At 43.4% G+C, this 25,422-nt stretch overlaps 1 protein-coding gene across 1 annotated transcript in view; it reads left to right on the forward strand.

Annotated features, from left to right (window-relative positions):
- dnah9l (dynein, axonemal, heavy polypeptide 9 like) overlaps window positions 1-25,422 on the forward strand; it is a 361,205-nt gene that overhangs the window by 190,926 nt on the left and 144,857 nt on the right. The window contains exons 32-33 of the mRNA XM_078552084.1: window positions 4,966-5,128; window positions 5,212-5,335. Coding sequence (XP_078408210.1) covers window positions 4,966-5,128; window positions 5,212-5,335 — 287 coding nt within the window. The remainder of the gene's footprint in view (window positions 1-4,965; window positions 5,129-5,211; window positions 5,336-25,422) is intronic.

A 25,422-nucleotide genomic window follows, 5' to 3' on the forward strand; every position in this document is an offset into this window, starting at 1 on the left:
GACATGTTGGTCAGATGGAATGCTGGCACAGCTACCTTCTCTAGGTTGGGGTGGAGACACCAAGAATGAAAGCAGTATTCCAGTAAGCTCAAGTCATTTGTGAGCATTCTACTTGCTTCCTCTAGTGTCGATGGCTGCATCAGAAGTGCTATGCTATCAGCATGGACAAAATTCCAGGATTTAGTGCAGATCATGTCCATCATAGAGACGCTGAGAAAGGTTGGTGTGAGCAGCGATCCCTGTGGCAGACAATTGTTGGCTGTCTGTGTTTGGCTGGTCTTGTCATCAAGATAGAGATAGAACTTACAGTTGCTCGTTTGAATATTGATGAACAGAGCTCCACAGGCTTTACCCATCCTCACCATACAAATATCTTTGGGACAGGTCCAAAATGTTGTTGTAGATCATATTAAATGGCGATCCAACGTTAGAAACCCTTAACACTTAGAGCAGCTCTTCAATTGGATGACATTAGAAATTTTTTAAATACAAAGATTTTTTTGGATCAAATAATTATGCCCAAATGCACTGAGAAGTCAGATTGTGCTGAACTTTTCCTGCCCCATGTCCAAATTTAAATTTCTCAGCCACTGTGCTGGAATTTGAGCTCATGTCACTGGATTATTAGCCCAGGCCTCTAGATCACTCATCCAATATCATAACCACTATGTTACCATACTTCCATTAATCTTTTATGTAAAATAACTGATCTTTCTGTATATTTCCTTTTCTTTCAAGACTGAATAAAAAATTATATTTCAGACTAAATTATCTTAAGCAGAATATTATTTTCTAATTGGTTAATTTTGAGTTCCTGAAGTTGACAGCTGAACATTGGAGATATATGAAATCTTCTGCATAACATTTTCCACTTCTCAGACTTTTAAACAGTGTGGTGAAATTCTTGTGCACATACTGTTGCTAACTGATGAAGTAGAATAGAATAATTGATCTTCAATATTTCATTTAATAAGAACAAGATTTTGGATGCTTTAATATCTTTGTAAATGATTACTGACCAGCTCATTTAGATTAATTAACAATAGTTTTCTGGAATAGAAAAAAGCTATTAACATTGTACAAAAAAGAAGTTCTTAAAGTAGATAAGTTTTCTTGTTAAAATGCAAGGACACAAGAGAAATATTCACTGTAGTGAAAACTATGTTTCCAGGAAAAATCTGCGTAAAAATTGTACCAAATACATAGGAGCTGAAATCGGGGGTTTTCTGAGTGGAAAACATGTCCAAACGAGTTCAACTTAAGCAGCCAAGTTTCCATGGCAGAAGTACTTTAAATACCATAATCAATTGGAAGCTGTAGAGACATCCCTGGGAGCCACCTAAAGCCTGCATTAGACCCCTTGAATATACTCATGAGGGAGCTGGCCTGCTGCATTCGGGGTTATTTGGTTTACATGCAGCCTAACCAGTAGTCCTGAAAAAGACGACTGGAGCTCACCCCAGAAAGGCACCTCTTTAAAAAAAATGCATAGAAGATCCTCTTGACGTCATATTAAAATGCAGGCCACTGTAGACCATCAGTGGCTTTTGTGCCAGACTCACTGGCCCTTGACCAATATCCCGAAGTCTCATCTTGTTATCGCTCTACCCTTCTTCCCCATCCCCAACATTACAGTCGCCTAACTGTCTTTGGGGCCTCAACTAGTGCCTGTAGCTCATTGGTACTATACTAATCAGGCCATCAAATCAATTTGCCATGATCATGTTGTGGGCCTCAATGTGCAGCATGTATTGCACCTGGATGGATTCCTGATTTGGGAGCATTCCAGTTTCTGGGTCTTAATATTTTCTGGCTGTACCATCTTGGAAGTGCCCTTAATTTTATAAATTGAATAACATATTCCTTTAGGTGATTATCAGTTGGTAAATTTATTACATAATCTTTAACCAGCTCACCCAAACTCTGAGAAGAAAATACTGCTTTAAAATTATGGGTGTAGTAATTGACATGGAGCCAGATTTTCATGTCAGAAACAGAAATCAGGAGATGGGATTAATCCTGTTATTGTAATCCCATCTCCGTCTCGCGAACACCATCAGGTAGAATCTTCCGGGGGTCCAGGTGCAACGTAACCAGGAGATGGGCTGCCGAGGCAGGCCAAGTCCAGAGTGGGCAAGTTAAAATACCTGCATTCATTCTTAAAAGACCTCAGCCCCGTTCTTCCAAGACAGATGTTCACCAATGTCCAGTTGAAACTTCTGACCACTTTAAACCATTCCCCTCAGCCACACCCCCTCACTCCTCTCATCCGCACTCCTCATCCTCCTCACCCCCTCACCCCATCACCCCATCATTCTCCTCACCCCCTCACTGCCCTCACCACCCACTCTCTCAACTCCTCACCCATAATGAACTTTATGAACAGAACTCACAAACCCTAATATATCAGTTGGAAGCCATTGGATAGCAAAAAAACTCCCTTTGTAAAGAAGTAGACTCTTCAAAGCAGCTTTTTAAATAATGTGAAGCCCTTGTAAAAGGATTTGGCAGTTGGATTGCAGCCAAGAGCCCATAAGACTCCCTGAGTAAACAAACTTCAGAGTTAGTACCTCAACAGATGACTAGACTGAATGCATAAAAGCAATGGGAAAAGATGGAACATTTAACTTTTGTTATCATACTAGGTTACCCTTTCAATAATGTGAAATGTACTCTTCTACCTTTATATCCATTAGATGAACTCCTTCAACTCATCTGAAGACTTTTCCACATTTACAATGTTGATCTTTTATTTGACAACTTGCCAGTTGGCAGAAATAACCATCTGGCAAACACATTCTTTAAGGGGCAGTACATCTTCCAATCATAGCACTGATGTAACTCAGCTTACTGAACATAAATAGAACTCATTTTGCAGCATTTAATGGTGAACTGTAAAGGAGGCAAAACAATTTCACTTATCTTTCAAATTCTTCTGGCCTCCAGTCAATCATTTATATCTATCACAAAGGAAGATGGTTGTGCTTGTTGGAGGTCAGTCATCTCAGCTCTAAGAGATCGCTGCAGGAGTTCCTCAGGGTAGTGTCCTAGGCCCAACCATCTTCAGCTGCTTCATCAATGACCTTCCTTCCATCATAAGGTCAGAAGTGGGGATGTTCACTGATGATTGTACAATGTTCAGCACCATTCACAACTCCTCAGATACAGAAGCAGTCCATGACAAAATGCAGCAAGACCTGGGCAATATCCCGGCTTGGGCTGACAAGTGAGAAGTAACATTCGTGCCACACAAGTGCTAGGCAATAACCATCTCCAACAAGAGAGAATCCAACCAGCACCCCTTACCATCACTGAATGCCCCACTATCAACATCCTGGGGGTTGCCATTGGCCAGAAACTGAACTGGACTGGCCATATCAATACTGTGCCTACAAGAGCAGGTCAGAGGCTCGGAATCCTGCATTGAGTAAATCACCGCCTGACTCCCCAAAGCCTGTCCACCATCTACAAGGCACAAGTCAGGAGTGTAATGGAATACTCTCCACTTGCCTGGATGAGTGCAGCTCCCACAACACTCAAGAAGCTTGACACTGTCCAAGATAATGCAGCCCACTTGATTGGCACCCCATCCACAAACATTCACTCCCTCCACCACCGACGCATGGTAGCAGCAGTTTGTACCATCTACAAGATGCACTGCAGGAGTTTACCAAGGCTTCTTAGAGAGCACCTTCCAAACCCACGACCATGACCAGCTAGAAGGACAAGGGCAGTAGAGAGATGGGAACACCAGCACCTGGAATTTCCCCTCCAAGCCACTCACCATCCTGACTTGGAAATATATTGCCGTTCCTTCACTGTCGCAGGGTCAAAATCCTGGAACTCCCTTCCTAACAGTACTGTGGGTGTACCTACACCACATGGACTGCAGCTGTTCAAGAAGGCAGCTCACCACCGCCTTCTCATGGGCAACTAGGGATGGGCAATAAACACTGGCCCAGCCAGTGACGCCCACATCCCGTGAATGAATTAAAAAAATATCATGCCTCCATGCAGCTAGTGTAAAACTCGATGGCCACTAAAGCCTTGCTGCCCCCATGAAAATTATTAAATTTACTTGGGCTGGGCTCTTAATGAGGCCACAACACTGTCAGTTGCCTGATTAATAGACGCGGGCACGTTATGGGGCCAGCTCCTTTGCCCTTGTGAAAATTGCCGAGGGCAGGAAAGGAGGAGTGACCCCTGGCCATTCTGCTGGGCAGCAATTTCTTTAGTCCCGCCTCCATTTGGTCCCAATCGGGACCATGAAAACCCATCCACTGGACTAACAATTGAAAACAAATGATAGTATCAATAGAAAAAAAAGGGACCCTGAACTGTCAGATTTTCACTCAAACCCAATAAGTTCACCCATGGCCTTTAGGGAAGAAAGTTCATTGTCCTTACCCAATCTGTCGTAAATGGGACTCCAGTCCCATGTCAATGTGGTTGACTTTTAACTGCTCTCTGAAGTGGCTTAGGACACCACTTAGTTTGATCAAACCTCTATGTGCAGAGGTCCATTAGGGAGTCTCACCATGACCACTGTCTCTAGAAATGGCCACTAAATATCAGTCCTGCTAGTAATGGCCAGATCCCAAATGTAAATCTAATAAAAATAACAACTCCAGGCTGAATGCAGTTTTATTCAGGTTTGAGATAAATGTAGCTACTTTTGAAGTTCCTGTTTTCCAACTGCACTTGTAAATTAAGGGGCTAATTATAGGTGCATTCCATATTAGAAACATTAAAGACATCTTAATTTACCACTTTTATATGAGTTGATGTAATGCATGAAGCAACAGTACTTTGTGAAATGTGTTTTTCCGGTAACGTAAGAAGTTTCCATTCCTGCTTACCAGGGAAAGCGTTTTAATTTGAGCTGATTTGTTGCAGTTTTAGCCTTGCATTAAATACTTGACTGAAAAATGTTTTTACTAAGATAGTAATTTTTAATTGGCCCAGCTGTCGGATAAGTCGCATTTTGGAGGCTCCAAGAGGCAATGCCCTTTTAGTTGGCGTTGGTGGAAGTGGCAAACAAAGCCTGTGTCGTTTGGCTGCATTTCTCAGCTCACTGGAGGTGTTTCAGGTTACACTACGGAAGAATTATGGCATTCCTGATCTCAGGGTAAGAATTCTGATTACTAAAAAAAGGCAACCATGTTTTGACTTATGAGTTCCTTACTACTTTTTATCTTAATGATCACACAGAGTGACATTGCAGCTTTATACATTAAAGTTGGAGTGAAGAATATTGGCACAGTATTCCTTCATACAGATGCTCAAATACCAGATGAACGATTCCTTGTTCTAATTAATGACATGTTGGCTTCAGGTAATAGATCATTTTAATTCAAATGTAAGTAATTCAGTTTGATACTTTCTGGTAATAGCACCACAAATTTCTGCATAAAGAGTTTGACAGGAATATTCATCCTTAGAACAGTTCAGACATATGATATTTAAAACGATCAGAGGTCATCGGATTACTGAATAGGCTTCATCAGTAGAGGTGAGGGGTCAGCCTTAAAGACTAGTTATACAACATCCATTACCTCACCCTTTGTGATCCTCCTAAAGCAAGCAAGCCAAACATAATTTGCTGCAATCAATAAATGCTGAATGCATTCAAGAAAGATCTTTACAACATTTAGCATGGCTGATGTGCAAACCTTATTCAAAGATTTCAGAGACAAGTTTTGAGAGTTTATTTTCTCTGATAAATTTTGTGAGACATTTAATTGTAAGTATAGTTTCTTAAGAGAAAAAGTAGTTAAACTATTTTCATAGTAAATATGTATGTATTGGATCAGTAAGGCCTTTACTGCATCAGAAGGACTTTCTTTGATGTTACTTTATTCTGCATTAATTTATATGTGGACACAAAGTGAACTGCTGTTAAACAGGATGCATGTGTTCACCTTCAATATGAATACAGGTGCATTACATAAAAATAGTGCAATGACAATCTTTGAACTAAATGAAAAATCTGTTATGTATATCTCCAAAAATTCAAAGTATTTTTAATCCATTTCAAGTGCTTTTCTTAATTAGGTTTTCTAAAATCTGAAATAAACTCACGAGTGGCTTAACAACACTATTATTAGTACTGATAGCCATTTTATGGTATCAATAAGCATAGTATTAAAATATACTCAAATGTTGCTTTGTTGAGGGCAGCTGCTGTCATCTGGCAATCAGCTCCTGCATCTATGAGTTGATCAATGCTACAATGAGGTATAGTTATACAATCACTCCTGTATCACTGCTAAGTGTTCTTCTTCATGGTGATGTAAAAGTGACAGTATAATTCCAGAATTAGTCCTTAACTAATTCTAGAGTGGAGATGTTGTGAAACCTGACTGGAAGAGGCAGTCTTAAATCGCTTGAATTTGACAGCAAAGAGAGAGCAACTCCAGCGTACTGTCAAACTGGGTTTAGAAGGACCACTCTGTTAATTGTATATTAATTGTGTTTAATTGAATGCAAGTGGTGGACATTAACTTGTGATTCATTTGAATCCCCATAAATAGCTATAGACTGAAACTGTGGTTATGGGGTGTATGCTTTTAATATGTACTCTTTAAATAAACATTAAAGTGTATAAAGATTGGCTCCTGTTCTATCCTTCACCAAACTGGCTTTCTGGAAGATAACGTAGTAGCAGAGAAAGTCTGCCTAAATGTTAAGGTTGGAAGTTAAGAAAAAAAATCAGACAGATATCTAAATCCCAGTAGCCATTATGGAAAATGGCAGAAAGCAAATGTAGATTATTGGTTAATCCAAATAAGTTATACGGGCTGTAGGAATTTTAGTCCTGTGATGAATGTTAGCTGCAGATTCCTTCAACTATGCAGTGCTGGATAGTGCTTGCACTTTGTCAGTATATGGAACAGATTGGTTAAAATGTTACTTTGATTCACTAGGTGGTGAAGATAGATGCAAGGTTAAGTACTATTTACTTTAGGTTAGTTGATGACAATATATTGAGGTCACTAAAGAGAGTTGTAATACCATATAAATGAGCTAGAGTAAGCCATTTTCTAAGTACTGATACCTATGCTGTTAAATAAATCTTCTATGAATAAGGTACAAATGAAACATAACATGGAGTATGATAAGGCAATGATTTTTGCAAAGCCACTGGATCTACAGTTTACCCAGTCAGGACATTATTGTATTGTTTTAACAAAACCGGATGTTCCTCACAAAGCGTTAGACAAGTAATAATGGCATCAGATGTCAATAATCAGAGAGACAAAAAAACAATTGTCTTAAAGTTACACAGACAATTTGTTCATCCTGAATGTCAAAGATTATGAATCCTGTTAAAGGTTACTAGCATGGTTAATGATGAGTATATGAGGCTAATGGAAGAGATTAGTGAGAAGTGCAAAATCTGTAATAAGCAACAGAGGGCACAACCACATCCTATTGTGTATTCCATTGGCACATGATTTTAACAGGATGGTTTCCATGAATCTAAAGGTGTGGGATAAAGGCAGATATGTTTTCATTTTACATTTTATAGACCTGGTGACCAGATTTAGTCTTTCCACAATAATACTTAGTAAGGACAAAAGGGTTATAAGAGACAAAATTATGGAGAAATAGATAGGGACTGGACTTGGGGCACCAGTGAAGTTTCTGGATAATAATGAAAGGAAATTTGCCAGTGATCAGTTTAGAGATATGTGAAAACATGAGTCAGGAGTGTGATGGTATCCTCTCCACTTGCCTGGATCCAAAAATGCTGAAGAAACTCAATGCAATCCAGAACAAAGCTTCCCACTTGATTAGCACCCCATTCACCACTTTAAACATTCACTCCCTCCATCACCGATGCACAGGGGCAGCAGTGTGTACCACATACAAGATGTACCAGAGCTACTTCCCAAAGCTCCTTCAAAAGCATCTTCCAAACCTGCGGCCTCTACCATCTAGAAGGACAAGGGCAGCTGAACACAATCACATGCAAGTTCCCCTATAAGCCATACACCATCCTGATTTGGAACAATATTGCTGTAGTTTCACTGTTGCTGGGTCCAAATTCTGGAATTCCCTTTCTAACAGGAATATTGGTGTTATGATCTGCAGCAGTTCAAGAAGGTGGCTCACCACCGCCTTCTCAAGGGAAATTAGGGGTGAACCAGCAATGAAAGAATAAGAAAAAATAATAATCATACCCCTGAGGTGACAGTCATACCACTTAGGTGGCAGTCATACCCCTTATGTTAGACAGAACCTTAGAGACTGGTCAATAGTCAGGTACAGGAGGGTGTGACTGCGAGTCAGGTAGGTATGAGGAATCAGCATGTAATGACAGAGGAGCCTCAGCCCCTGACTTTGCCCAAATGATGCAAGGTGCTTGCCATCTGTGTAGATGAAGAGAAGGACTGCAAGGTCAATGAATGGACTGGCCATGGCACCATGGTGAAGGGTGCCATTTAAGTGGAATCAAGCGAAGAGGAATCTGGTAGTGATATGTGACAGTATAGTGGGGCGGATAGATACTGTTCTCTGCAGCCTTGACTGGGAACTCCAAAGGCTTTGTTGCCTGCCTGGTGCCAGGGCTAAGGACATCTCCTCGCAGCTGGAGAGGAAGTTGAAGTGGGAGGGGGAGGATCCAGTTGTTGTGGTCCACAAGGGAACCAATGACATAGGTAGAACCAGGAATGATGTTCTGCTAAGAACATTTGAGGAGCTAGGATCCAAATTAAAAAGCAGAACCTCAAAAGTAATCATCTCTGGATTGTTACCTGAGACACGCGCCAATTGGATCAAGCAGGTTAGAGAATCAAATGCATGGCTCAAAGAGTGGTGTGAGAAGAAGGGGTTTCAATTCATGAGGCAGTGGCATCAGTATTCAGAGAAGAGTGAGCTAGCTATTCTGTTGGGATAGGCTCCACTTGAACCAGGCGGAGACCAGTGTCCTGGCCAATTGTATAACTGGGGCTGTGTACAGGGCTTTAACTAACAGAGGGGGCAGGGCTCGGGTGAAGGGAGATTTAGAAATCCAAAGAGAAAGGTCGAGGCATCAAAACAGTGTAGCAATGTGGATAAAGACAAACAAAGTGGGACAGGAAAGAATAGAGAGTTTAACAAAAGCTGTACATTGGTGAATAAGGTCATTGGAGGGAATAAAAGTAAAAAAATTAAATTAACTGTTCTTTGTCTGAATGCATGGAGCATCTGCAATAAGATAGATGAACTAGTGGCACAAATAGAAGTAAATGATTTAGATTTAATTGTCACAACAGAGACATGGTTACAAGGTAATCAAGGTTGGGAAATAAATATTCCAGGGCAAACAACATTTCAGAAAGACAACAGAATGGCAAAGGAGGAGGGTAGCCCTGACTGTAAAGGATGACATAAGGACATTAATGAGAAAGGATCTGGCCTCAGAAGATCATGAAGTAGAATTAGTATGGGGGAAAATTAGGAATGGCAAAAGTCAGAAAACACTGGTGGGAGCAGTTTATAGGCTTGTTATAACTTTGGGCACAACATTAAACAAGAAATTATTGAAGCTCGTAACAAAACAATTGTAATAATTGTGGGGGGCTTTAATCTTCATATACTGGACAATCAAATTGCCAAGAGTGGCCTAGAAGATGAGTTTGTAGAATGTTTTCGTGACAGTTTCTTGGAGCAATACGTTGTGGAACTGACTAGGGATAAAGCTATCTTAGATCGAGCATTGTGAAATGAAGCAGGGTTAATTAGTAATTTCTTGGTAAAATATCCTCTGGGAAATGGTGATCATAATACCATTGAATTCTATGTTAAGTTTGAAAGTGACATTCTACAATCACAAACATGAATCTTAATCTTAAACAAAGCCAATTATATAGGTGTGAGGGGACAACTGACTAAGGTAAATAGGGTCAATAGAGTAAAAGTTATGAAGGTAAATGAACAGTGGGAAACATTTAAAGGAAGAATTCAAAATATTCAACAAAAATACATTCCATTGAAAAACAAAAGCCCATTCGTGGCTCACTGGGGAAATTAAGGATAGTATTAGATTAAAAGAAGAGGCTTATAAAACAATAGTAAGTCTGAGGATTGGGAGTGTTATAGAAATCAGCAGATGGCCACCAAAAAGTTGATAAAAGGGGAAAAATAAAATGATAGTAAATTAGCCAGAAATATAAAACCAGACTGTAAGATCTTTTATAAATAAATAAAAAGCAGGAGAGGAGCTAAAGTAAATGTTGATCCCTTAGAAGCAGAGGCAGGAGTAATTATCATGGGGAATTAAGAGATGGAAGAGGCATTGAAGAAATATTTTGTGTTTGTCTTCACAATAGAAGATGCAAGTTTCATTCCAGAAGTAAATGGTGACCTAGGAGCCAGAAGGAGTGAGGAAATTAAGGAAATTATTATCAGCAGAAACAAAGTATTAGAGACCTGATGGCCTAAACCATAGAGTTCTAAAAGAGGTAGCTGCAGAGATAGTGGATGTACTGGCTATGATTCTCTAAAATTCCTTAGATTCAGGAACAGCTCCATTAGACTGGAAGTTGACAAATGTTACACCGTTTTTCAAGAAAGGAACGAGAGAGGAAACAGTGAACCACAGGCCAATTAGCCTAACATCAGTTGTTGGGAAAATGCTGGAACTATTATTAAGGAAGTTGTAACAACGCAGTTAAAAAGCATAGTGCGATTAGAATAAATCAGCATGATGTTGTGAAAGGGAAATCATGTTTGACAAGTTTATTAAAGTTTTTTGAGAGTGTAACTAGTAGGGTAGAAAAAGGGGAACCAGTAGATGTAGTATACCTGGATTCCCAAAAGGTTTTTGATAAGATGCCACACAAAAGATTAATAGGCAAGATGAAGGCTCATGGAGTTTGGGGGTATCATTTTGGCATCAATAGAGGATTGGTTAATGAATAAAAAGCAGAGATGGGCATAAACACAGCTTTTTCAAGTTGGCAGGGAGTGAACAGTGGAGTGGCGCAAGGGTCAGTGATTGTCCACAGCTGTATATAATCTATAGTAATGACTTAGACGAAGAGACAGAGAGTAATGTATCAAAATTTGCTGATGATACCAAGCTAGGTGGGAAGGTAAGCTTGGGGAGGACACAGAGAGGCTGCAAAGAGATATAGACAGGTTAAGTGAGTGGGTAACAAGATGGCAGATGAAGTATAACGTAGGGAAGTGTGAGCTTATTCACTTTGGGCGTAAGAATAGAAAAGCAGAATATTTTTTAAATGGTGTGAAACTTGTACATATTGATGTCCAAAGAGATTTGGGTGTGCTCGTACAAGAATCGCAGAAAGTTATGCATGCAGGTGTAGCAAGCTTTTAGGAAGGCAAATGGCATGTTGGCCTTTATTGCAAGGGGATTGGAGTACAGGAATACAGAAATCTTGCAACAATTGCACAGGGTTTTGATGAGACCACATCTAGAATACGGTGTGCAGTTTTGGTCTCCACATTTAAGAAAGGATATACTTGCATTGGAGACAGTACGGTGAAGGTTCCCTAAGTTGATCCCTGGGATGAGGGGTTGACCTATGATGAGAGGCTAAGTAAATGGGCTCATATTCTCTGGAGTTTAGAAGAATGAAAGCCGATCTCTTTGAAACCTACAAAATTCTGAAGGGGCTTGATAGGATGGACATTGAGAGATTGTTTCTGCTGGTCAGAGAGTCTAAAACACAAGGGCACAGTCTCAGGATAAGGGGCTGATTGTTTAGGACTGAGATGAGGAGAAATTACTTCACTTAATAAAGGGCTGTGAATCTTTGGAATTCTCCGCCCCAGACGGTTACGGATGCTCCATTGTTGAATACATTTAAGGCTGGGATAAACAGATTTTTAGTCTCTCAGGGAATTAAGGGATATGGGGAGTCAGCAGGAAAATGGAACTGAAACCCAAGATCAGCCATGATCATACTGAATGGTGGAGCAGGCTTGACTGGCCATATTGTCTATTCCTGCTCCTATTTATTGTGTTCTTGTATTAAATAGAGCAGGCCTGGAATAACCTTAAACAAACATTCCTATTTAGAGACTATTACACCCACCTCAGTTAATCAAACTAGGTCCTTGCAGAAAGATGATGTTATATTGAAAGTAGAGACAGAGCAATTACAAAGCTTGATTGTCAGTTGAACAGGTTGTGCACTGAGGTTAGAGCAGATGCTAGTTTGATGCGTTGGATTTAAGTACTATGATGAAACACCCTCAAGTAGAAAATGTTTTAAAGGTGAATAAAACAATAAAAAATAAATCTGGAGAAATACATACTTGAGTTCCCATCCTAAGGTGATTCAATATACATGAAACTAGCCATTTTTAGCAATGCTTCATCTACTAATTTTCCTGATGGGTATTCTAGTGAAGCTGGTTTCAAAAATTACTGATGCATGAGAAAAGAAAATCCTGTTCTTTAGCTAGGGAAACTAATAAAACATATGAACATAAGAACATACGAATTAGGGGCAGGAGTAGGCCACTCGGCCCCATGAGCCTGTTCCACTATTCAATAAGATCATGGCTGATCTGAATGTAACCTCAACCCCACATTTCTGTCTACCCCAAATAACCTTTCATCCCCTTGTCAATCAAGAATCTATCTAGCTCTGCCTTAAAAGTATTCAAAGATTCTGCTTCCATGGCCTTTTGAGGAAGAGAGTTCCAAAGACTCACGACCCTCTGAGAGAAAAAACTTCCCCTCATCTCTGTCTTAAATGAGCGAACCCTTATTTTTAAACAGTGACCCCTAGTTCTAGATTCTCCCACAAGAGGAAACATCCTCTCCACATCCACCCTGTCAAGACCCCTCAGGATCTTAAAAGTTTCAATCAAGTCACCTCTTACTCTTCTAAATTTCAATGGATACAAGCCTAACCTATCCAGCCTTTCCTCATAAGACAACCTGCCCATTCCTGGTATAAACGTTCTGTGAACTGCTTCAAACACATTTACATCTTTCTTTAAATAAGGAGACCAGTACTGTACACAATACTCCAGATGTGGTCTCACCAGTATCCTGTACAATTGAAGCCTAACCTCCCTACTTTTGTAATCAATTCCCCTCACAATAAATAATAACATTCTTTTAGCTTTCCTAATTACCTGCTGTACCTTCATATTAACCTTTTGTGATTCATGCACTAGGTCACCCAGCTCCCTCTGAATCTCAGAGCTTTGCAATCTCTCACCATTTTGATAATAAACTTCTTTTTTATTCTTCCTGCCAAAATGAATGACTTCACATTTGCCCACATTTTACTGCATTTGCCAGATCTTTGCCCACTCACTTAAACTATCTATGTCACTTTGTAGCCTCCTTACGTCCTCTTCACAATTTACTTTCCTACCTATCTTTGTGTCATCAGCAAATTTAACAACTATTTAGCAACTAACATCCAAGTCATTTATATAAATTGCAAAAAGTTGAGGCCCCAGCACTGACCCCTGTGGCACACCACTTGTCACATTCCACCAACCAAAAAAAGATCCATTTATGCCAACTCTCTGCTTCCTGTTAACCAACCAATCTTCTATCCATGCCAATATGTTACCTCCTACACCATGAGCTTTTATTTTCTGCAATAACATTTGATGTGGCACTTTATCAAAAAGGGTTATTTAAACTATTTTGGCTGCTGAAACACTGGCGTGAATTTCACTGATTAGGCAGGAGATCTGAGATCGGAAGGAGACGTGTGTTGCTGGCACACATAGGCAAACGGTGGGACTTCCCCTGAATTTTATGGACGTCAGCCAATATAGTGGCTGCTACCAGGGCTGTCATCCTATTAAGGATGGCAGACTGCCCACATGAGCTGCAGGCCCAATCAAAGGGCTAGCAGCTCAGCAGCACCACCAGGAGCAGTGGTTGCTGCTGAGGTTGGTAGGGGCCTTGAGCCTGCAGTATGTAGGCAAAAATATCTTTAAAAAAAGTACTGTTGGAAGGAAAGCCCTCCCGGGAAATTGCTGGGGCCATGGGAGCTGCTTTGCTTGCTTATGGCCTTCTCTTTGGATTAAAATCTTTTATATGGGCAGGTTACGAAAGGAATTTTAGGAAATATTTTGCAAAACAACACTCATAGGTCAATCAAGGACCCAATATTTTATGAGTTAGAAGCTTTTTAAACAGACACCATCACCAGAATCATGAATTATTTCCTCTGTAAGCATAACCATAGTGCATCCAACCTCCATCCTCCATAATCTCTTAATCAGCTTTCTTCGTCCTACTTACCATCTAAAACTTACATAACTGAGAATGTTCACACAACATTATGATAAGTGTGGAGCTTCGGTTTTGTACAAAGATCTATATATTTGTGTTCCTGTATTTCAAAGGGCAAATGGACAAAAGTAATGAATGGAACACAATGGACTGGATGTTAACGTTCAGCAGCAAAGCTACAGCACTTGCTGCTGACCTCTGAGAAACCTGCCCACAAAGATTAGCAATATTTGTGACATGGATTTCTCCTTTACCGGTGTCAGCTTGGACCTGGCACCAAGTCAAGGAGATTTCAGATATCCAGCAGCAGTGATGTCATCAAGCAGGACAAGCAGCTGATATCATTGAAGTATTCTCACAGACAGCAAAACAGAAAGTAATAGCTGAATCCCTTTCCTTTCATTTTAAATTTTACAGAAAATGAAATAAATAATTGGGACATACACATGGGCCTGAATTTTTCAGTTGGCTGGTCGGCTTGGCGGGAGTGGGCGGGGCAGTCATGGAGCCGATTGCCGCCTGTGATCAGCTCCACACCGCCAGTTTGCGCGGGCGGGCCAGCGTAAGATGTAAGCCGAGCGCTCAGCGCTACCTATGCGGGCGGGGGAAGAAGGGAGAGTCGGGGCCAGCGCTCTTCTGCACACGCGTGCGAAAGAGCTCTTCAATCTCCCTGAGGCAACTCCGTGCCTCAGGGAGATTGAAGCACTTTTGAAATTATTAAATAAATGGATTAAAAATTTAATTACACATGTCCCCTCATATGACTGTGTCACATGAGATGGGACATGTCTTGATATTTCGGAAAAATTTTTCATTTAATTAATAAAAGCTTTAGGAAACCTCATCCTGCTCATGGATCAGGTTTCCTAAAAAACGTGAAGGCCGCTTGGTCTTTTTGCCTGCCCGCCGACCTTAAGGTTGGACGGGCAACATTAACAATTACATTAATTACTTTCTTAATGGCCTTAATAGGCCGTTTAAATATCGGCGGGCACGCAGCCGACTCCGGCGCGCACCCGCCGAACGAAACATCACGAGACAGCGTGATGGCATCGAAACGCACGCCTGACGTCATCGCGCGTCATTTTACGCATCGGCATGTCGGGCCCGCCCCCGCATGCTGACTGAAAAATTCAGGCCATGGGACTAAGGTAGAAATTAAAATATCAACGTTAAAAAATATTTTAAATTATGTGGAATTTTTTTATCATAATGGAGCAACTTGTCATTCAGCAAAATTTAAAGTTACTTTTTCAGGGGCCACTGAGGTAGTTTACTAGCAATTATGAACTCAGTATTCTGTTAAAACACAGTTACACCTTTGATGAAGAAGATGCTGGTTATTTCGGGTCAGTTTCGCTCTTTACAAGACGTTATTTGGTTCATGAATAGCCCATTACCATATGAAGGTGGTTTTGATGGGGAAGATCCTCGTTGTGATATCTGAGGTTTTGCTCTAATCAAAAGTTCTCTGGGATGAGCATTTGCAAGGAAAATGGGGGTACATTTAGACGCAGCGGCTCCAAATCTATAGGTATTGATTACAGTTCTACAGTTTGTAGACACATACCCATTGTGTAGTCTGATGGTCCGTTAGCCGTCTCTTGACTAGTATATTGAAAAATCACTTAGTGTGTTTATGTGAGGTTTCTAATGGCCCACTAAACAAAGGATCCAGTACACATGGGAAGCAATCATAAAGAAAGTCACATGCTCTCTTGATCCTGCCATATCTGAAGACACATGTGGAATAAAGTGCCCAATTTGAAGAAGGTGCCTGCTTTCCTTGGCGCTTAATATTATAAAAATCATTGAGCCTGGAACCTAAATTTTTTTTTAGCTCAGGAAGAGCTCATTTGACCCTCTTAAATGGACTGAATTTAATTCCCTCTTGTGGGCTGAGGTTGTATAGTTCTATTTACCTGTTTTCTTTCCATACCCTCTTATGTTCTTCAAGTAATTGTAGAGTACCTTTTTGAGTGCTATAATCGATTAAGCATCAATCACAATTTGTGGATAAGTATTCTATATTCTAGTAAGTCTTAGCATGAAAAAATTGTTCCAATATTCCTTTTTATACATCCAGTGCTTATCAAAGGAAGTAATTGACAAGCATCACTGTTTATTATGTCATTCTTCTATATGTTGGCGTAACTCAGTTATTTTATAATGGTATATCTGGGTATTGGTGCCAATTATCTTGCATTGGTGGACCATCATTGAAAACATTTAAAGCTGGGCTAGACAGACTTCTGGTCTCCCAGGGAATCAAGGGATATGGGAAGCGAGCAGGAAAGTGGAGTTGAAGCCCAAGGTCAGCCAAGATCATATTGAATGGCGCACAGCTTCACATTCACAAGTGGACAATGCAGCAGTTGAACATGTTAAGCATATCACACAGATGCTTCATAAGCGAATAAAAACAAATTTGAGCTCTAAAGTTTGCAATCAGCACTTTTTAACGCAAATTACTGTTTAAAACGTTGGGCTGAATTGTCCCAGATTTGCACTAAGTGTGGTAGCAGGCGGGTAAAAGGACGCAATGGCGGCTTTTCACGCTGTATGGTCCCAATCCTGCCTCATTAATCATGCATTCGTTTCGAAGACAGATGGCCTCTCATTCACCCGCCACGGCATCACCCCGCCACTCCCTCATGCCAGGCACCATATTTAAAGTGAAGCTGCGCACACACCTCCCAGTGCTTCCAGCCCTGGCTTGCTGCAAAGAAGACATGGCCCTGAAAGGCAAAAAGACTGCAGCCCCCAATTTAATGACACATTCCTTGAGTGCCTTTTGGATGCCGTGGAGGCCCGCCGTGATGTCCTCTACTCCCATTCTTGCCGCAGGAGGGGCAGCAACATCACTAATCCAGCTTGGGAGGAGGCGGCAGCAGTGGTCCATGCCAATGCCCTACAAAAGATCACAGCCGCCCCGTGCTGAAAAAGGATGAACGATCTCCTCCGTTCCACCAGGGTAAGTGACTCTTCTCATCACTCTCAACTCACACAACCACAATCCCATCACACTTCCACAGAGCCCTCACTCACGGCCAGTTCAAAGGACATCACCATTCACTCTCTCACACACACCTTCATTGTCCTCATCTCGTACATGGGACCACTCATCACCCACACATGCCAAGCATACTTATCATCTGACCTGGCAGGTGTCCTGCTTACACCCTCTCCATCTCTATTCATGCAGGACAGGCTGGCACACAACAAGAGGGAGAGGTCACAGACTGGTGGAGGAATGCCTGAAATCTAGGTCCTCATGGACTTTGAACTCAGCGGCGAGCTGGACCATTCCTGTGCTGATGGTGGGGTCAGCGGTGTTCTACCAAGTAAGGATCCAGCAGCGGAATATCCATTAGACAACCACGCTGTGAATGATGTGTCCTCTTCCACAGGCCACTGCTATGCTCTAATTAAGCCACTTGCTTCCGCAGGCACATCTACCAAACAGCCAACAGAGTCCATGTTCCAGGGCCTCCAATCAAGCCCCGAAGAAACCCCTGAAGAGGAATCTGAAGGAACCTTCATGGAACACCCTTCACAGTGCTCACCCACACCCTCCACTAGCGCAAAGACACACACCTCGGTGGGACCTAGTTTTAGAGTAGCCTGGGGATCACAATCTGGTGAGCACATCGCACTGTCTGATTCACAGCAGGTGGTGGCAGGAACTTTCCAGGTTCCCGGCATTTGGAGGACTGCTGGAGGCCAGAAATCTGCTGAGTCCAAGTCAGATGACTAACCTCCAGACTCGGTCATGTTTCAGTTGCTGGAGCTGCAAAGACAAGCTTGGGAACATCAGGAAGGGATGTCCGCTGCACTCCTCAGATTGCAAGGCACGATGGAGGAGTACGTCCGTCTTCAAGCTGAGTTGATAGCACCGGCATGCCAATGCACTGAGGTCAACACTGGTAGTGTGGCAGCCACCATGGAGACCTTGATCCAGGATATTGGTCTTGCACAGCTGCACAGGTTGAACTCCATTGCTGATTCCATAGTTGGCCTCCAACGATGTTAACGCAAGAGGGGTGTGGGGCAGCTTGACCTCACTCGAGCTTCCCCTTCTCCTCAAGGAGTCAGCCAGGGGCCCTCAGACATCCACAGGGAGGAGGACCAGCAGGTGCACACTCCTGGGCCATCAGCAGGTGACTCCGGGAGTGTCCAGCCCATCTAAATCCCTTCTTCCTGTCACCCCGGCAGCTCCAGCTTCATAGGGCGAGGAGGGTACCACTGCCACACAGCAGGACCCCGAAAGCAGGCTGGGGCCCTCCAGGTCTCGGCTGTCCAGAATACACCCATCAAGGTCATCACAGACAGGGCAATCAGCAGTCTGCCTCCACCTCCGCTGTGGATGCCTGGGGAGCACCAAGATGTAGAGGCAGGGTTAGGAAAGTTAAGAAGGTGTAGCTGCACAGCCTGGGCATGGGTGTTAATCACTTGTACATATTGTTCACTATTGTAAATAAACTCCCAAGAATGTCTCCCTGCCTATGGCTCCTTATTCTGATGAGCAGTGTTCATATCATTCAGATGTGAAACCTTGGTTTCTGCATGAGATAAAAGCAGGTGTCTCAGCTAAGTGCCTCTTCCCTATGCTTTGTGCAGCCTTCAGACCAAAGTGCTGGTCTGGCCACACACTCACTGGACACATTACTGATGTCTGGCCCCCAGCTCTTCAGCAGCTGTGACCAGTGACATTGTGCTCCTGAAGGAGTCAGGTGCTGAAGGCTGACAAAGGATTAGGTGCATTTAAAGTTTCACGGCTGCATCTCCATGATATGACCCTGATCTCAGATGACAAGTGAGCTGCCCTCAGCCAGAAAGGAGTCAGACATTCACAGGGGCAATGTGAAGATCTGTGGAACATCCTCACTGCACGTGGTCATCATCCTCCTGGAATCAAGCAACAATTAGGGCCTCCAATGTGTCTCCATGACAGGAGCATTATCATAGAGGGTATGTGCGCTGCCACAAGCCAAACTGGAGTCAAACATTCATAGGTGCAATGTGAGGATCTGTGGTGTCTCCTCACTGCATGTTGTCATCATCGTCCACAAATCTAGCAGCTATGAGGGCTTCCCAAGCGTACCTGCCTCGTCTGGCCAATGCGATGGCCTCATCGCCATCATTGTCACTTTCGAGGACCTCCTCACCTTCACCCCGTCAGCATCCTCCTCATCCGAGGAGACCTCCAGCTCCTCCATCTCCTCCTCAGCCAGCTCCTCTCCCTGTTGCAGCACTAGATTGTAAAGGATCCAGCAGATGACGATGATGCGTGACACCCTCTGTGGACTATATTGCAGGGCTCTATCAGACTGGTCCAGGCACCAGAACCTCATTTTCAGCATCCCAATGGTTTGCTCCACCAAGGTGCGAGTTGCAGCACAAGCCTCATTATACCATTGCTCTGCTGCAGTCTGAGGCTGTTGCACAGGCATCATCAACCACATCCTCTGCAGGTAGCCCTTGTCCTGAGAAGCCATCCCTGCAGTTTCTGTGGACCCTGGAAGACGTCAGGGATCTGAGACTGACTGAAAATGCAGAAATTGTGAACACTCCCTGGGATGTGCGCAGACCTGCAGGATGCGTTTGTAGTGGTTGCACACCAGCTGCACATTCAGCAAGTGGGAGCCCTTGCGGTTGATATAGTTGACCGCTTGTTGCCACGGAGATCTGAGCGCCACATGAGTGCAGTCGATGGCACCCTGCACCTGTGGAAAACCTGAGATCTGAGCAAATCCCAGTGCTCTTTTATCCTGGCTTTCCTGGTCTCGGGTGAAACAAAGTTTTGTGTCTTCGCGAAGATGGCGTCCATGACCTCATGGGTGCATTTGTGCATGGAGGCTTGTGATATCCCACACAGGTCATCTGTGAAGCCCTGAAAGGAGCCATTGGCGTAAACATTGAGTGCCGCAGTTGCTTTCATGGCCATGGGCAGTGGATGCTCTCTATGTCCCCATGGTGCCAAATCCTGCAGCAGGTGGCAGATGTGACCGAGCAGTTCCCTAGACATGAGCAGTCTTTGGCGATACTGGTTCTCGGTTATCTGCAGGAATGACAATCACCATCTATAGACCCTGGTTCTAGCTAGGCCCCAAGCGGTGGCAGCTCGCTGTGGTTCTTCGGTGGCATGTGTGGGAGCCCCAACTGCCCCTTCTTCCTGAGGGTGCTGCTCCTTCCTCTGCTGAATCAGGTGCCTCCATTGCTCTCTTCTCCTTCTTCTCTGCTCTCTGTAAACCATGAGGCAAATAGCTGGGTCAGCAGGCCCCATGCTCCTGATTTACTCCTCCTACAGGATGAAAGAGAGATGTTTGGGTTAGCTTGGGTGTTCTAAGAACCTCTCTTCTCCGGAGAGTGCTGGCTACCATTTGGATTGCCAGAGTTTAGTGCACTGCATGGCTGCCCAAAATCCCCCCTACCTCCCCACCCCCCGCACTCCACCTGACCCATTGGCACAGCTTTGCCCATTGGACTGCATGCTGTGCTCTCAGTTCAGGCATTCTCCTAACCCGCACTGCAAGGCTGCCCTGTTAGCTTGAACCATGGGGGAGATTGGTCCAGACCGGGATGATGACGTTGCAAGGGGCTGTGAGCATCTCCACCAGTGACTGCTCCACGGCCAGTTTTAACAAGGAGATTGTACAACGTGCACAGTTGTCCAACTGTTCTGCAGTCCGCTAAAAAGCTCATTAGTTTGCAGTCTGTGCCCAAGGGATGAAAAGCTTTGGATCACTTGGTGGCAATTTCATGCCTCTACGTTGCTTGAGTGGGCAGATAATCTAGAAGCCCGACTCTATGCAGGTCAATGTGGCTGTGCCTGATCTGTCTCAACTGCGGAGTAATGGTCACTTCATACAAGGTTCCCCTAATGCATAGCTGCTTCCCCCCTCCACCTCGCACATGCTTGTGCACTACCATCAACCGCAGTGCAGCCCTTTACCCCCCCGCCCCCCCCAAGTCGCCTCAACCGCAGTGCAGCCCTTGCCCCAGCTCCAGACTGTTAACCAGCCAGGAAAACATAACTAAACTTTGCCCTCACCTGAATGCGTGGCAACCTTGAGGTTTCACAGGCAACCCTTGCAAGTGCTGTGCAACATTTCTGTGCACTCACCTCCAAGTTCCCCTCGAAGTGCAGCTCGCCAGATGCACACTTTATATATGCTGTTGTAAAACACGTTGGCGTGCAATGACAGCAATATGCTCGGATGACCTAGTGTGAGGGGATGATTCCGATGAGCTGGACTTATAATGATATGCAGATTTATTACAATAAGGTTCCCGACATCCTGACGGCAGGAAACGCAGCCCACCATTGATGGGCAGAGTGGACGATTGCAAACTGGTTTCACGACATCGTGAAAGTGACTTTTGGTCTTCTTGCCATATTGTCCATTCATGCTGCCGAACATGCCCGACATCAGCGGGCACAGAAAAAAAAAGCACTGGAACTTTTATCAAAACTAGTCACTGAGCAGTTATGGTCAGTTATATTTAGTGTTTTAAATTCTATTCTGTTTGCAGAAGCGCCAGTGTGCAAGCCTTAAGGGGAAAAATATCTTTAGCATTGTCTGGTGTAGCCTTGCTAGTTAAGAGACTTCCTAATCTGCTGATTATATCACTCCTCATTCTCATCATGGTTCTATGACAAATAACTCTGGTTCTTTCAATGACAGCATTGAGCATATGCAACATAATACAATTATCCTGTCAATTCACTCCAATTCATACTGAAAGGCATCACGGATACATCTAAATATTGGAAATATGAACAATTTTAGACATGCCCACTAATGGGAACAGGGCAAGCAGGCAGGTAAAATTGCTCCAGAGTACTTACCACCTTAGGCGAAATCTTCCGGTCCCGCCTGCAGCGGACCGGGGAACTTAATTTGGTTTGAGGCCAAAAATCAGTTTCCCGATGTCAAGATGAACTGTACAAATTATGTTCTCAGGACTTTAAAGGCGAATTAAAGGCAGGTCAATCTTCCCAACGAACAATGTTGGGAAGCCCTTTTGCATGCATTAGCAAGTCATGCATGCTCATTAAAAGGTTACTCACCAGAATAAAGCTCCCCCTTCAAATTAAGTTCCCTACCCCCAAGAAAGTAAAACGTTCACTTCTACAGCTGCACGTAACTGGCGTGCGCCTGGCGAGCTTGACTTCTTCTATGATCAACAGTGAGTTGTCCTCTTTAGGGGAGTAAATGCCAGCCTATGCTTGAGTCCGGGTGGTGGCAGTGCAGGTTGCATGGAGGATGACCAATGAAGGGAGAGTAGGTTAGTGGAGAAGGGTGGAGTGGTGGCCAACTAAAGGTGGATGGGATAGTGCAGGCTGTCTGCACGTTCTTTAAATATGGCACCCAGACCTTTGACCCCATGAAGTAATGGTGGGGACGGCGACTTCCTGTCCACTCCCGCTTTGAGAACCAGCGAGCTCCGCTTGGAATCAGCTGTCCCACCATAAATCACTCCGCCTTCTGCGCTCACCACCGAACTTAGACTTCAGAACAGAAGATTACACCCAGAGATCCCCTGTCAGCCATCATGTTGAATGAATGCTTTTTTAAATTGACGGAGACACCCACCAGTGAATACTAGTTGGATTGGTTTCTTGGAACTACTGAAACAGCATACGAAGGACATTCAGCTGCAGGTAGTTGGATCAGAGGATCGGTGCACCATTGTGCTGTTTGGAGTGCCAGACATTTTCCAGCTTCTGGATTACTTCTTGAGATTTATTTTTGCCTTACTAGTCCTAAGGCTCTATATGCTCAGCATGGGTACGATGACTGGCAACTTCATTTAAATGGAGGGACATTGAGGACGAGGTGCAGCAGCAGCAGCATCTTCAGGCTTAGTGGCTGTTCATGCTGGTTACTATCAGTAGACAGAAGGTGATGAGGACAGCTTGTAGTAAGGAATACCTAGCACACAGAGTGCATAAGCTGAGTCGGTTTCTTGGTTCTATATGAAGAGTAGTACATCAGGAGGCTGCACTTCTCCAGGCAGGCTGTTGCAGAGCTCTTCAGTTTCTTGCAACAGGACTTTTACAACATTAAAGGTGCTATCTAAATACAAGTTGTTGCTGCTGCACCAGAGGACCATACTTTGCCAATAGCTGTAAAAATAACCACAGGCCTTATCTTTGCCATTGACACATTCCAGCCTCCAGCAGTGGTTGTTTTGCATATTTTCCAGTTTGCAGTCTAGCGCGTGATGGCCCATGTGCTTTTGGGGAAAAGGCCTAAATTTTGTGTTGGGGCGATGGTCTCTTTAAGAACTAGGTTTCTCTAGAATATGATTTCTGGTAAAGCACCTGGCTTCCAGCAAATGAATACATGACCAGGTTGCCTGGGAAATAAACAACAGAGGAAAAATAAAGGTCTTCACAACTTATTTATAGGGGTGTGATTCTGGATTCAAGCAGTTTAGGTTTTAGGTTTGAGAATAAGCTGGCCTCAGAAGAGAAAATATCTCTCTCAAACTGAGTTCAGTTGAAATTTTGTGCGTTGGCTAAAAGAGCTTAAAATCGTGTTCACTGAAGGACTCATAATAGTGAGTTGAACTTCTGGGATAGCTAAGCTGAGAGAGAGAGTTTTAGATGTAAGACACCAAAGAAAAAGAATGTTAGAACCAGGGGAGATCTGACCCCAGGTGACTACATTTAAGACACTAGAGATGCCTGTGTTGAATGGGGAGTTTGCAATCGTAGGACAGTTGGTGGAGATTTAAAGGGAAAACCTTGCCACAAGTAAGCAGAAGGCCCAAAACATCTCAACCCTTATATGAATCTTTGAAGCAGTAACCAGACCAAGTGGTTAATCTTCCAATTCTTGTTAAGTATCTGACTTGAGTTTATTGGGAATGTAAATCTAATAGGTGTAGAAGGCAATGTGATTCAGAGAGTTCAACTTAGGTTATAAGTAACTGAGTTCATTATACTTTTATTAGCTTTAATATAACTGAATATTTAAGATAGAGTGTATTTATTAGTATTCATGTTCTTTAATTTTTGGGTAGTTAAATTCTTTTAATTTAAATCATGAACGTTGTTGTTTTGTTCCTTCAGTAAATACCTCAATTTTCAGATTCTACAAAAAATAAAAATGCTACTGGTCTCTACTGAGATCATAACAACTGGGGGTCTCATCTGGGATTGTAACAACAGTCACATTAAGCAGAACACCACTGCCCTGTTCACCAGGGCTAACAAGTGCATCATCTTCCATATTGACATCAACAGAAAAGAGCTCAGTAATTCACAGCATAGTGTGGCGCACTGGGTAGCGCTCCTACCTCTGAGCCAGAAGTTCCGGGTTTGAGTCCCACTCCAGGACCTGGTGGTCACAGAAGATGTGTCATCGTTGTTGGCGGTCCCTCAGAATTGAGGATGGCATCTGCCAGGCTTGGTGAGACTTCAGATGACTGAGGAGCCCAATTCTGGATCCACATGTTCTTACGCAGTGGGGGCATGTTGTTGCACAGGGGAGAGGAAATTTTAGCCCCAGGTTGGCTTTCTTCTCCTTCCTCTGCTGCCATCATTCTGCCTTGCTGTCGAGTCGCTGAGCCTCGAAGTGGCTTGTGCCTTGATGGACGAGGTGGTGCCAGGCCGAGCGATTGCCAGCATTCTCCTCCCAGTCAGTGGTGTTAATGCCTCCATGCTTTAGGGCGATCTTGAGCGTATCCTTATACCTTTTCCTTTGGCCGCCCTTTGAGCGTTGGCCAATGGAGAGCTGGAAGAAGAGAACCTGGCGTGGGAGGCAGTTTTTGGGTATCCGAAATGTGGCCAAACAGGTTGATTGTCAATCTGTGAGTCCTTCCAGTGTGTCTATGGTAGGAGGTAAGACTGGGAATATCTCCTGGTCAGCCATACTTGATGCCGAGTTGCACCGCTCAAGCTATAGCCCCTGGCAACAGGCTAGCGACCTGTTTCGGGAAAACCTAGCTGAGGAAACAGACATAAGCATGTCTTTTGTCTGATTCATATGCTACTAGACGTGGGAAGAGAAGAAGAAGAAGAAGAATTCACAGCAGTGGCTGGCTTCCCTTGCATTCAAGGCATAGTTGACTGCACATTTGTCAGCAGCAGGACACCAGCCAGCAGTTTCCTGAAAAGGCCGGGCAGCACATAATTAATATGCATCTCTGATTTCTCATCACAGGACCAGGATCATGTAAGATTG

This window comes from Cetorhinus maximus, chromosome 11 (genome assembly GCF_964194155.1).
Source record: "Cetorhinus maximus chromosome 11, sCetMax3.hap1.1, whole genome shotgun sequence".
In the NCBI taxonomy this organism is placed as follows: Eukaryota; Metazoa; Chordata; class Chondrichthyes; order Lamniformes; family Cetorhinidae; genus Cetorhinus; species Cetorhinus maximus.